This window comes from Meleagris gallopavo, chromosome 2, assembly GCF_000146605.3.
Source record: "Meleagris gallopavo isolate NT-WF06-2002-E0010 breed Aviagen turkey brand Nicholas breeding stock chromosome 2, Turkey_5.1, whole genome shotgun sequence".
In the NCBI taxonomy this organism is placed as follows: domain Eukaryota; kingdom Metazoa; phylum Chordata; class Aves; order Galliformes; family Phasianidae; genus Meleagris; species Meleagris gallopavo.
In genome coordinates this window covers 68014268-68027580 of record NC_015012.2, presented here as the reverse complement: position 1 = coordinate 68027580, position 13313 = coordinate 68014268, and the positions used below count along the sequence as shown (strand labels likewise).

The following is a 13313-nucleotide window of genomic DNA, read 5'->3' as shown; positions in this document are numbered from 1 at the left end:
TAAAGGTACATTATTTTTCTAGAGGAAGGCTAAAAAAGAAGGTTTTTTAAGAAAAATCTCACAAAACAGTAGAGCAGAACTGAGGACTCATTAGAATTTCTCCTGCCCAAAAAGAAATGCTATAAGTAGCCTAATTTGATTAAGTCTTTTCACAGATCGCCTATGAAATAAGTTCTGCAGAATTAGTTATTCCAGAAATATCCCACAGGTGCTGAAGACAGTAGTCATTATCATGTAGACATAGCTACTTCAACTGCAGGTCTCAAGCACACGAGGAATCTTCAGAATAACCTGAGATCATTTTCATCTTCTATAGTACACCATAAAATTCTGATCTTAAAACTTGATCCCACCAAAATAATTACATTCACAATGTGAATTCACATGTGAATTACATTCACAACGGTAACAATGGTGTCCACTAATTTTATTTTTCAGTTGATAGTTTTCTAGTCTTCTGATTACAAGCAAAGGGTTCAAAATCTTCCTTTCCTTCATTTATTTACACAGTATCCTCAAATTGATCCTACAGAAAATTATGTAAGTACTCACAGATCAAGAAAAGACATACCAGCAAGTAGAATAAATAATATTTTACCAAACACAAATTGTACAGCAGTTGAAAATACATAAGACTTTACAGTTTTGTTCTTTGTTCATCATCCAGATATTGCATTTGGAAAGCCTTTGAGAGTCAGCACAACTTCTGAGTGCCTTTACCTCTTATTTGTTAAGAGCTGAGCACGCAAAAACCTAAGCAGAGTCTATTACCATTAGACAAAGTTTCCAAACTTTCTAATCAAATGGATTTCTGCAAACTCTTATGGTTCTTGTGAGCTCCTACCTTGCAAAGATGTTAATGAGATCCCCACTACAAACATTTGCATAGGGTACAAACTGGAAATTTGCAAGAAAACCCTGCAGCTTCATTGAATATACATACATATATATACACACACACAATAGATACACACATATATGCATATATATATATATACACATACATATATATGCATACGCATACGCATACACACATTGCAATTCTGTTTTGCTGAAGAACTACCATCCTTCTTTGGCCTAAAAATTAAAAAGATAACACTGAGCAATTAATATTGTTAGCAAGTGACAGTTGTTAGGGGGAAAAAAAAAAGTATTGGTGACAATACCTGTACACAGAGATCCAGTGGAGTAATGCCATTTTTGTCTGGTAAATATTTGGCTCCTCTCATCAAAAGAATCTGTGCAGTGTCTCTCTGACCATGGCTATCCAAAAGAAGAAAGAGTTACACAGCAGTTATGCTTTATTATGAGTTTTATTACACCTAACAAACACAGTCAACAAAAAAAAATAGGAGGGAACTAATACTACGTAATAAGAAACTAAGAAGAAACATGAGGCAGAAGATAACATAACACTCACATGCCCCACCACTATCCTTCCAAATCACTATAGAAGCCCAGTGGAAAATTAGATATGGCCCATTTACACAATCAGATTCATCCTCATCATTCAGAAATGAACCATCCTTGTCTAGCCCGCTAAGTATCTATGAGCTGCATTTCCTGCACCCTGGACAACTTCACATAGAAAGTCTTCTTTGCTAAATTAGTTCTTCGCTCACTCCTAATAGACTTAGGGAAAAAAAGATATATATGTATTGAACTAATACAGTTGCACCAAAACTCTTTTCCCTGAAAAAAAATGAAAAATTGAGTACCAGTGATTACATGTTGACTTAATTAAAAACACTGGAAGCCCAATTGACAGCTGCCTTCAAGAATATTTAGTGCAAATACAGACAAAAATGTAATACAGAAGTATCTAATGACCATAACCAAAAATAAAAGATGTAGTAACTAAGGCTACCGATACAAGTTGTCCAATGAAGTTTCAGGTCACAAACTAGCCATTTCAATAGTCTCCAGCTGAGTTCACCTCCTCCATGTCTTTGCAGACCAGGAAATCAACAGGTTAAACTACTGTACCAGACTTGGACCTAACATAAACACACAGTCAGCTACCAGATTTCATATAGGAGCAAAGATTAACTGCCTTATGAAAGACCTCTTCACTGCAAGTCTCCACACCTTTAAAAACAGGGATATCTGAGTCAGACTTTGAGCACTCATACATTTCTCCAGCCATTACCAGACACTGCTACTGCATTCTGTTCACCCTGTCCTCAGTTAACTTTCTTCCTGGTTGGCAGTACCATCAGTTTGCACTTTTGACAATGAGATATGTTTACTTCCACAATGCACTCTGTCCAGCCTACCCTTCCAGCTGCTCCAATTGTTTGTTTCTAAAAGACTATCATAATGGACTCATAATGCATTCCCTTCCCATGGAAAAACTCCAAGCTCAGGCAAAGTTGGTTACATCTTTAAAAGTGAGTGCCAAAAGCTAGCAGCTATTTATTCTCTACTTCCTTAGTCTCTTGGCAATTGATAAGTAAGTAGAGAATAACTCCAAAGCTCCAGAAACTAAGACTCCCACAATGTAACTCTTAGCAGGCTACCACTTCTCCTTTTGTTTTTATTAACATTTAATCATAAGTGAACTATTTATCCTACAGTCATAGGCTAAGGATTATAGAATTTCAAAATAACAACAAAAATGGTCCAATTAAAACAAGAAGTCATTTATCATACAATTTTGAAATAAAGCTGAACAGCATGCACTATAACACCGTAGCACACATTAACAATAGTCAAAACTGCTGTATAAAACTTGCACTTCTACAAAGTTATTATTATATATATCTACAAAGCTATCATTAGCGTAATTACTCCTTCACCTCAACATGTGGGGTTTTCCCATGATAGGAAAAATAATTAATTTAGATGGTATCTTGAAAATGGCACAAAAGTGATCTGCCTGGCAGACTTGTATTTACAAATATCCTGGGGAAGTTATCAGTGTTTAGCTATCCACAAGAGCCTAAAACATGACCCAGTACAAAGAGCTACTTGAATTATTACTATAAAATACACAGGTTTTAAATAGTCACAGGAAAGAGAAAAATATTCATCAAAATAACCTATGTTGATGGATGTCTTCATAAGTCATTGATTCTCACTGTAACATGCACAGCTATATGTTTAATATGTCTGTTACAAAGAGGTATAAAAGCCTGAAGAACTAAGGCAAACATTTAGATAAGACACCAAACTGCATTCAAACACGAGGAAAGATTAAATGTATGTCAGCTTTTATGCTTCCTAATTTTTGTGCCTTCCCATCACTGTTATTGATTAGGAAAAAAAAATACTTCTAGCATGATATTTAAACCATAGGAATGTATACCTGCAAGCAAAATAGAGTGGAGTTGCTCCTGACACATTGGGCCTATTTATATCCGCACCACTGTCCAGCAAACACTGTACTGTCTGTAACAGAAAAAAATACCAACATTAGAGAGACAGCAGCAGAGAAGTCTAATGACTTAAAACTAGTTAGCATCATACACATCTAATTACATTGAAGGATTTAATTTCCAGTAATGAATCTCAAAAGCAAAATTTCTGAATCGAAGATAGAGAACCAAGCTTGTCGGAAGTCATAGATCTGCCTGTTTTAATAACAACACTTCTTACTGAACTTCAGACACCTGAAATTACAAACAAATATTTTTGGGTTTGTTTTAATACCGAAGCAAACCTCAATTTGAGGACTGCTTATCACAAGGTTAAGCTTTAAGCACACACAAAAGTAAATGTATATACGTAAGCATAATTTAAAATATTAAAATACTGAGCTGATATTCAAACAACTTTTACTGTATTCTGTTCACGTGAAGTAAATAAGTCTATAGATATATAGTCTCTGCAAAATTTCATCTCCCAAGTCAAGATCTGACAATGACAACAGAAAGGAGCTGCGTAGAAAGATAATTTTTCAAACCATAAGTAGTCTTGAAAACAATCTGTATAACTCAAGATCACTACTCTACTACTACATGGCTGTGATGCAGTTCAAGCACAAACAGCATCTAGACTTGCACTCTAAGAGCACATATTCAGCCCTAATGCAAGACCATGCTTAAAATTACATTCATGTAGATCAGTATATGAAGAGTCCGTGAAATTGTTTACTCCTTATTTTAAATATATATCTGATTCAACTTCATGCACGTTTTATTCAGGGTAAATTAAGACCACTTCAGATGTCAAAAGTTTTTAGCAGCCATTAGCTGGTACAATTATGAATTGTTACAAGTAACAAGAAAGAACATCCTCATTGTTTTAAAATCACACCCTAAAAACCTGCTGTTAACAAGGCAACAATACTACAGAACATAAGTGAGTATATAGAGTAAGTCACTTGAAGTCCCCAAAACAGCAACACCAGTTATCTCTATAAGAAGAGTATGGAGTCAATATTAAGACAAAAAATGGAGTTCTTCACATTTCACCATCATCTCATGCATGACTGGCCTGAAGCTTAAAAAAAAAAACAAACAACATGCAATAACATTTAAGCATTATGCAATTCTTCATGCCTGTAATAACTTACTGAAGATTAAAAACTTACTGTCTTGTGCCCATTTTGACAAGCTACATGAAGGGCTGTCTGTCCCATTGCATCTTCAACATCTACATTACTGACATGCTGCACAAGATCATGAAGCAATTCTGTCCGCCCATTGACAGCCAACCAATGAATCTAAGTGCAAAACAATGATATATTTCCTTAAGCAACGATGCAAATATTTCATAAGTAAAATTTTAAATCTGACTGCTTAATTGACAACATTTTCACAGGAGAAGCTCTGAATATCAAATACTTCAGTATTTCAGTTACATCTTTGATTCTTAAGAGCACTGGACACAGCAGTTTAGTCTAGTTACAAGTATGATGGCAGAAGCATAAGAAATCAGGATCTTCAAATTCTGCATTCATTTTAAGTTCACCATGAGAATTAACAGCACTTACTGCAGTCAAACCTTCGTTATTACAAATGTTGACATCTGCACTGTATTCCAGCAGCTTGCTCATGCATTTTTTCTGGCTACAAACAAAACAATACATTAAAATTAAGCAGAGAAAAGTCATCTTCTTAGGCTCCACTCACTCTAATTAACAATTTAAAAAACAATAGCAGAAAGTTTTACTTCACAAAGACTATAGTACTGAGCACCTGAAAGAGAGAAATTATCATTAACAGCACTAGAGATTCACATAGTAAGTGTGACAGGACAACAAAGGGACAAAAAACAACTGTGTAGCTGAATGTTTTTGTTGGAAACCTACAAGTAACTATCATTTTAACAGCTTCCCTTCAGCACGAATTACATTCTCAAGACAAGATGCTGGAGCTAATGGAAATCCATAAAGCCAGTCATCATCTGTACACTTCAGTGAACATATTTATAGTAAACCATTTTAAATCATTATTTAATAAGACGCTCGTTGTAACACCATATGCATTTTTTTGCAAGTACAAAAAAAAAGCCTTAATCAAAGCAGGAGTGTTTTTCCTCCTTCATGTTTTGTTGGTCTTTTATGCCACTCTAAGTGCTTCAGTCACAATAGTTTAAACTCATTTCTTTTTATTTAGTACTTCTTGCACCTTTTCTCATGTTTCTCTTTCACATAACGGTCTCGTGTGCACTTCTGTATTTTATGATGATGCCACTTAGCTTTTTCTTTCTTCCTTCCCATACACACACTCCTCCCCTAATATTAAACACACTCATACTCACTTGAACAAACAGTTATGATGTAATTTAGTTACTACTAACGCACAGATGCTCTAGAAATAAAAAAAAAAACTATTACCATAATCAGCTGTGTGTTTTCGCGTAATATAGTTTGAGAAATAAGATAATAAAAGATTAAGAAATATTTTAAAAGCTTGGTAATTTTGAGAAGTTTTACTGAAAAAGAATGACATGTTCTACCTAAAGCAGACTTTCAGAAATGTCAGTAACAATTGGAGAGAGAAAGCCATCAGTAGCATCAGAGTTGGAACAGCTTTATCTTTAGCACTGCAAAGCTTTACCTTCAAAATAACAACTACATAACTGGGAGACACAGATTATTCAGGCTGAAGTTATTTTTCCACAAAGAAGGAGAAAACAATCTAAGGCCAAAATAAGATCTGACATTTTCTCAAAAAGCAACTAGAAGGCATGTTAAGGCATGTTCCAACATCATGGCATCTAAAGTGCTTTACGTGCATCACATCTTTAAGTTTTTAAAACATTTTCTTACCCATTCCTTGCTGCTAAATGGAGAGGTGTGCATCCTGAAATGTCCTGATAGTTTGGATTTGCTCCTTTTTTTAATAATAGAACAAGGCATTCAACTGATCCACAGCTAAGAAGAAAGGGGAAAAACTGTAACTAGGATATTTACAAACCAAATTCAGACAAATAAAGACAACAGCAGTACTAGGTGCAGATTGCAATTAACATAAACTTTTAAAACTAAATAGCTTTTACATCTTTATATTTCAAGTCACATACAGCTAAAAGGAAGAACACTTAAATATGATGAGAAATGACTGATCATAGCTTGTACTAATAAATAGATGCCAGGCTTGCATACGATTTTAGTGACTTAAAAACCCAGCAGTCAATCTTTAAGACAGACAATTGTTTAAAGCATAAACCATCCATAATGTGCTTTCCCTTTCAATGCTTTGTTTATTATTTCCTCTCACCTCATCTTTCAGCTATTCACAGGACTGAATTTTCCCTAATTCCAGTATGATTCTTTCTTTATACTTCAGTGTCTGGAAGTTACATTTAGAAGTTTTAACATCAGAAAAAATCTAAAATATTAGGAAAATGCTAGAACTCGTGCAAATACTTCTTTGCTATTTGATTTCAGTCTGTAAGTCCTCTCTACTTTTCATGTAGGGCAGCTCCTTAGAGTAAGCGATGTCACCAGGAAACTTTGTAATAAATGTTTATTTTGCTTCTGAACTCTCCAGAAAGCATTGATTTGAAGAAGAAAAAAAAAAAAAAAAAAACACAGCATTTTTGTATTCATCCTGACCAGTTTACCTATCATTACCAGTGTCCTCAATGACAAAACTACTATACAACAACCTAAAGAAACTGAAGCTTAGCTGTTCAATAAGTAAGTTGTAAAATGGCATCTTGATGACCTTTTAACGATCCAACAAATGGCCAGGATAAAACAGAATCCACAAACTCTGTAACATAATTTCTTGTGTACTGCAATAAAAAAATCTAGCATTTCAAGGAAGCTTCTAAGACAAATGCAAAAATTTGCTTGCATTTTTTAAGTACTTCCTTAGGCAAACTTCATATAAGAAGCATATAATCCAGACATGCAATGCTCATGTAATACATTACTTAAGCCATCTACTCAGAAAGCTGAAACTTCTACCTTTGTTGTGCCCGAGTATCTGCTGCTTATATGTACTTACCTATATGCATCTGGTATTCATGTGCAATATTACTACTTTTTTTTTTCCATCTGGTTTAAATGTAAGAACTTCCAAGATATTTAAGAAGGGACCCAAATAGAGTGCATTCTTTTATTAATTTAAAGCTTAATTTCCTAAAAGGCTGTTGCAAAAACTATCTGGTTCATTTTGGTAAGGACATTAATCTGACTGTTCTTGGGCAATGCAGATTTATCCCACAGAAGTGTAACATAAATAAAAAATCTAGGTCACGAATCTGAAATTTGCATGCAAATGTTTTATCCAGGATAAACATTTATTATTTAAAAACATATCAGAAGTGAATGACCCCTTCCATTATGATCACGAAGAAACTCAAATAGCTGCTTCCCAATGAGCACCCAAATGATTCTCACTGTTTCAAAAAAAAGCAAGCAGCACCTACACACAACAGGTAGATGCTTCTCTGAATCTAGAGGCAAGGGTAGCCCAGCTATTTAGGAAATACATAATGGTTACATTTCTTCCCAGAAAGGAGAAAAAGTATCCACCAAGATACTAGAATTCACCAGAACTTGGAAAGCTATTTGACACCACATATAATACCTGTCACTCAATAGGGAGGCAGGCACATTGATTTAAATAAAAAAAAAAAATATACAAAGGAAGTGCAAAAACAAATGTAACTGATACTACAGAGTTTTCCAGCTTACATTGATGCCTTAGATTTGTGGTATTATTTTCATTGTTAACTTCTGGACCGGACTCAAATAAGTCTTACTTTGCTGCAATATGAAGCAAACTTCTCTTCACACGTCCAAACGCATAATTCACATCAAATTTTGAATTTGATAGCAGCTCTGAGACAGACCTTCAAACAGAAATACCAGATGTTAATAAAAAATAGCTGACAATATCCAAGTATATACCGAAACTAGTATAAAAGTACTCTATTTCTTACTTGATCACAACTTTTTTCCCCACAACCAACTTCTGAACAAGAGTTCCAACAATATTCAAGCATCTGTGTATTAACACCTACTTCCACTCTTTCACTTCCAACTCACATGTATGCAGTGGAAATGCTAAGTCATGGCCTGAACCAGCGATTGAGCACCTGGTAGGAAGACAGGTCCAAACCAGGGGAGTTCAGGTGCATGCAGGTGCATCTGAGTGACCAGAAGAGGTGGAGCCAGGATCCACCCCTTCCCAGACCTCATGTAAGGGTTGGCAATGAGAGGAGGGTATCTTGCTTGAGGTCCCTGCCTACCTGAGGTCTTCTGAAGGTGAGCAGCTTTTTTCCTTTGTTTCTGCATACGCAGCTGCTGCATTTGGGCTTATCATCACTTGCTGCAGCCTGGGACTCTGCTACCTCACTGTCATTGCTGTGTTTTCCATCACATTGTAGCATTACAACATAAAAAGGAACCGTGACAACAGGCAACTGATGTGCAGTACTTGGCATTAGACCAGATGGCCAAATGACATCTTTACAGACAGAAAACAAGTATATCACTAGCTTATGTTTGAGAAAACTATACACTCTCATTTTCCTCAACTAGAATAGGATGTCTATGTTGAGATATCTACCAGCTTTCCTAAATATAAACAAAATTCAGAAAGAAGACTAGTACAGGAGACCACTACCACTGTAAGAAGACATACTATGATAATAAGACAAACTTAAAAACAACCCTTCAAGTTCTAATGAACTGCTTAAGATACGATAGCTCAAAGTAGGTCAGACTGCAAGTGAACTGGTCATTTCAACCTCCAGTAATGAGCTGATCACATAATGTAAAACCTTTGCATACAGTATCAACAAGATATTATGTGTAACATGTTTATACTGATTAGATAAGCTATTTCTATTTTCAGCAGGAGGTACTACCTGCATGCCTACAGAACTTAATGGAAGGCAGCACTGCTTTGTTGGTACTGTACAGCTCACAAGTCCCAAACATAAACACACTGAGAGCAACTGAGTAAGAGGAAACAGCTGCTTATCTGAGGAATCACAGAAGTGTCAATCTCATTGTCCAGCACTCATTCTATGTTTTTCTGGAGACATCTATATAAGAATAACAGCTTTTATGTCATAAAAAATACACACTTAGAGCTACAACCCAGTTAAAAAACTGTGTTTTCTTTACTCTAGAGCAAATTCCTCTCTGTGCATCAAGAGAATGATGCAGTTCCAGTTTAAACTATAAAATGAATCAGATTTCTCAGCCAGTCACAGTCAACTACTAACTTCAGCTACAAAAGAAACCTCATTTCAGCATTAGAACAACTGAGAACACACCAGCAGCTGCAGTCATTGTAGTCATAGCAAACATGCTGCTTTTTATGACCTTAAAATAAAAACAGGAAATGTAAATAAGCTCTCACCTGTGCTGGTCAGCCATCACCATTGGCATTAGTGTATAAACAGCAGTTTCATTATCTGTAAAGAAATTAAATGACTCCATTATCAAAAAGTAATATTTTTACCTAAAATAAGTTCATCTAGCAGCAGTTATTCACCTTTTAAAAGTGCCCACTGTTCAACAGACCACTCTTATTACATAGGTTATGGGCACCTAGAGTTACATCATAAAGAAAGATCTACCATACTCACAAAGAGGTAAAACTTCAACATAGCATTTTTCTCTCTTTCTATCGATTTATTTTAACTCTGCTACATCAAAGCAGTTAAGGAAATGTGCATTGAGCAAAAAATTAAAAAATATATCTTAAAAAGACATATATTTCCTATATTGCAAGGTGACTTCTATAATCCTCACAGCTATGAGTTTGTGAAAATGAAAGCTACACTACAATCATTTATTTTAAACCCGACTTGAAAACTTGAATACAGTATACTTTATTTGTAATGTTTCATATTTCATATCTGACTGCACTGAAAGAAGGCTGCAACACAAAGATGCAGATCAGTGATGAAAATAGACTGAAAATAGCCTGAGATGCAATGATAGTCTCAGTCAGTATTACCACTTCACATATTAGAATAACGTGTGTTTAGATGTGCCTGCCTGATCACTTACTGACTTTCTGGAGTGAAGTATTATTTTAAGAAGAAATTAATTTGACAAAACTTAAAAATGACTTTAATGTACTAAAACAGCCCCGAGGAAAGAGCTGTTGAAAAATGTATGTGATTATCTCACAAATAAATCGACAAAAAGAAAATAATACTAAAAACCTCTTGCTTGAGCTCTGTTCAAAACGTCTCTTAGCAGGAAAATAAAAGTCTGCTTAAAAATAACAGCAACAACAGAACATGAGAGCATCAAATAAATCTAAGCAGTAGTTAAATATGCGTAGCCAGGCCACAAAGGGTGTTTATGACATAGTTACTCACCTGAGTCCTTTCCTGTTCCATTAAGGGGATGTATACTGTGCGACACACAGATTTTACCTGAATTTTTCTGTACAGAGCTAATTAACTAAGGAGCTTTTCTTCTTATTTTTTTGTAAATACTATCCCTATTCATAAACAAGCTCCTATTGACTCAAAGTAAAAATACATAATACAAAGGCGAAAAGCATTATATGCCTCGTTATCTAACTTGCTTCCATTTCAAGTCATGAATATTAAGGGCCTAAAAGTTGCAGCTCCAGGCTATAAGGCCTGGCTTTCAGGCACTGAGACTTTAGAGAAGAATCCAGGTATTTGTGTTGAGCTCTTACATGCCCAGAAAATGCCTACTGAATAGTGATTAATAATAAACAAACAAACACAAATATTTTTGTTGGCAAGATCAGCTCACTGTACTCACTGGCACTGGACTTACGAGGCAATGCTTACTTAAGAAACAAACAAACACACTTAAAATTCATCATCCAGAATCTTGATCTGACAAGATGTACATATTTCCTAACGGGCTTGAATTTAACAGAGATCATCATCTTAAAGAAGCGTGAGCAGCACCTATATAGTACCCCAATGGCTACAGCCCATGTAGAGAATCATAGAATTGCTCAGGTTGAAAAAGACACTCAAGATCATCAAGTCCAACCACAACCTAACCATACTACCCTAACTCCAACAACCCTCCACTAAATCGTGTTCCTGAGCACCACAACCAAATGGTTTTTAAACACATTCAGGGATGGTGACTCAATCACCTCCCTAGAGAGCCTATTCCAGTGCTTAACAACCCTTTCTGTAAAAAAGTTTCCTGATATCCAACCTAAACTTACCCTGGCACAATTTGAGGCCATTTACCCTCATCCTGGCACCTGTCACCTGAGAAGAGACCAGCCCTGCTCTCACTGTAAGCATCTTCCAGATACTGGAAAAAAACAATAAGGTCTCTCCTGAGTCTCTTCTTCCCCAGACTAAACAGCCCCAGTTCCTTCAGTTGCTTTATCTCCAGAAGAAGACAAACACGTAGGTTCAGCACAAGGAAGTTCAAACACACCATTTCATAGATTCATTGAATCATTAAGGTTGGAAAAGACACCTAAGATCATCCAGTCCAACCATCAACTCATCAACCCTTGCCCACTAAACCATGTCCCTAAGTGCCACATCTACATGTCTCCCGAACACCTCTAGACCCACTGCTGCAGTATTCTTGTGACAGTACGCTCTCCCTACCCCTTCATTCTTTCCTATGAATACTGTAACTCCTAGTTAAGGATGGAGAGCAGAGGTGAACTCCACACCTTTACAATTAAAGCTATTCGTGGCACATGAGAAGCCATCGAACCACATGTCATACCAGACTGGGAGTGGTATATTCTAAGCTGATCCTGTCAGTACACGTTGGAGTGAAACACTAAATCCCAAACTGCTTACACAAGAGCTGCTCCTCAATAAATGTTTGAGCAGGCCAATGAATGGCCAGGTCCAGGGATAAGACATTAGATTTACCAGTGCAAGACGGTCATTGAACAGAGGTTATCTTGGAACATAATTCACACTGTAACCACTGACAGGACTAGAGGTAACAGCCTCAAGTTGCACCAGGGGAGATTCAAGTTGGATGTTAGGAAAAACTTCCCTGAATGAATGGCAAGGCACTGGAACAGGCTGCCCAGGGAGGTGGTGGAGTCACCATCCCTGGAGGTGTTCAAGAAACGTTTAAATGTTGCACTGAGAGACATAGTTTAGTGGGAAATATTAGTGATTGGTGGATGGTTGGATTGGATGATCTTGGAGGTATTTTCCAACCTTGGTGATCCCATGATATTGTCATCATCAATTGGTTGAACTGTTACTTCATTATTCCCATAAGTTTGATTTTGTGTTGGCAGTATCAAATCAATTCTCACTGCCACTATTCAACAACTTGCTGAGAAGCAGGAAAGTCCCTCTGAAGCATCTGTCCACTGTGACATTATCAATAACCGCACCGCAGCACTGAAACCATCCATGGGGACAAGGAGCCGGGAGCAGCAAAAAGCCCCATACACCAGCCAAGAAGTCCCAACAGAGAAAGCATGCAGAAAACAGAGCTGTTCCTTCCCCGCAACACAGGAAACGAGAGCTGGCAGCCACGCAGTCAGGCTCAGCTGTAAAAACAACTCCCTGAAGGAAGCGCAGTGACAGCGCATGACTGACGGCAGCAGAGCCCTCGGGTTTCCCGCAGCTGCTCCGCGGGCAGCCCTCCGGGCAGCGGGACGCCGGCACACGCAGAGGGAGGTCACAGGCGTGGGAGCCGCCACTGCCCGGCAGGCAGACGGGCACTGCTGGGCACCGGGGAAAGGAAGAGGGTGAAGAAAAAACAACAAGTGCCCGGAGCGGGGAGGGGGGCCGGCTCCCGTTCCCCAAGTCACCTCCTCGGGCGGAACCCGCTTAGCCCGGCGGTGCCGGGTCGGGCGGTCGGAGCCGACGAAACCCCCCTAACTCCGCTCTCCGGTCCCCGAGATATCGGCCGCCCCTCGGCTCCTACCGTCCGGCAGCTCCACGGTGCGGGCGCG

General features: G+C 37.5%; 1 protein-coding gene across 4 annotated transcripts in view; it reads right to left on the bottom strand.

The window, feature by feature from the left end:
- The window catches only part of HACE1 (HECT domain and ankyrin repeat containing E3 ubiquitin protein ligase 1), a 49157-nt gene extending 35850 nt beyond the window's left edge, over positions 1-13307 (bottom strand). For 3 of the 4 annotated variants that reach the window (XM_010707563.3, XM_019613079.2, XM_019613080.2), the window contains exons 1-8: positions 13286-13307; positions 9774-9828; positions 8164-8253; positions 6218-6322; positions 4937-5012; positions 4535-4666; positions 3308-3390; positions 1167-1263 (exon numbers count right to left, since the gene is read on the bottom strand). In XM_010707563.3, coding sequence (XP_010705865.1) covers positions 1167-1263; positions 3308-3390; positions 4535-4666; positions 4937-5012; positions 6218-6322; positions 8164-8253; positions 9774-9802 — 612 coding nt within the window. In that variant the 5' untranslated portion in view covers positions 9803-9828; positions 13286-13307. Of the gene's footprint in view, positions 1-1166; positions 1264-3307; positions 3391-4534; positions 4667-4936; positions 5013-6217; positions 6323-8095; positions 8254-9773; positions 9829-13285 lie in introns of those variants that run through there. The other variant, XM_010707564.3, reaches the window with a different exon arrangement.
- Positions 13308-13313: the final 6 nt, after the last annotated feature.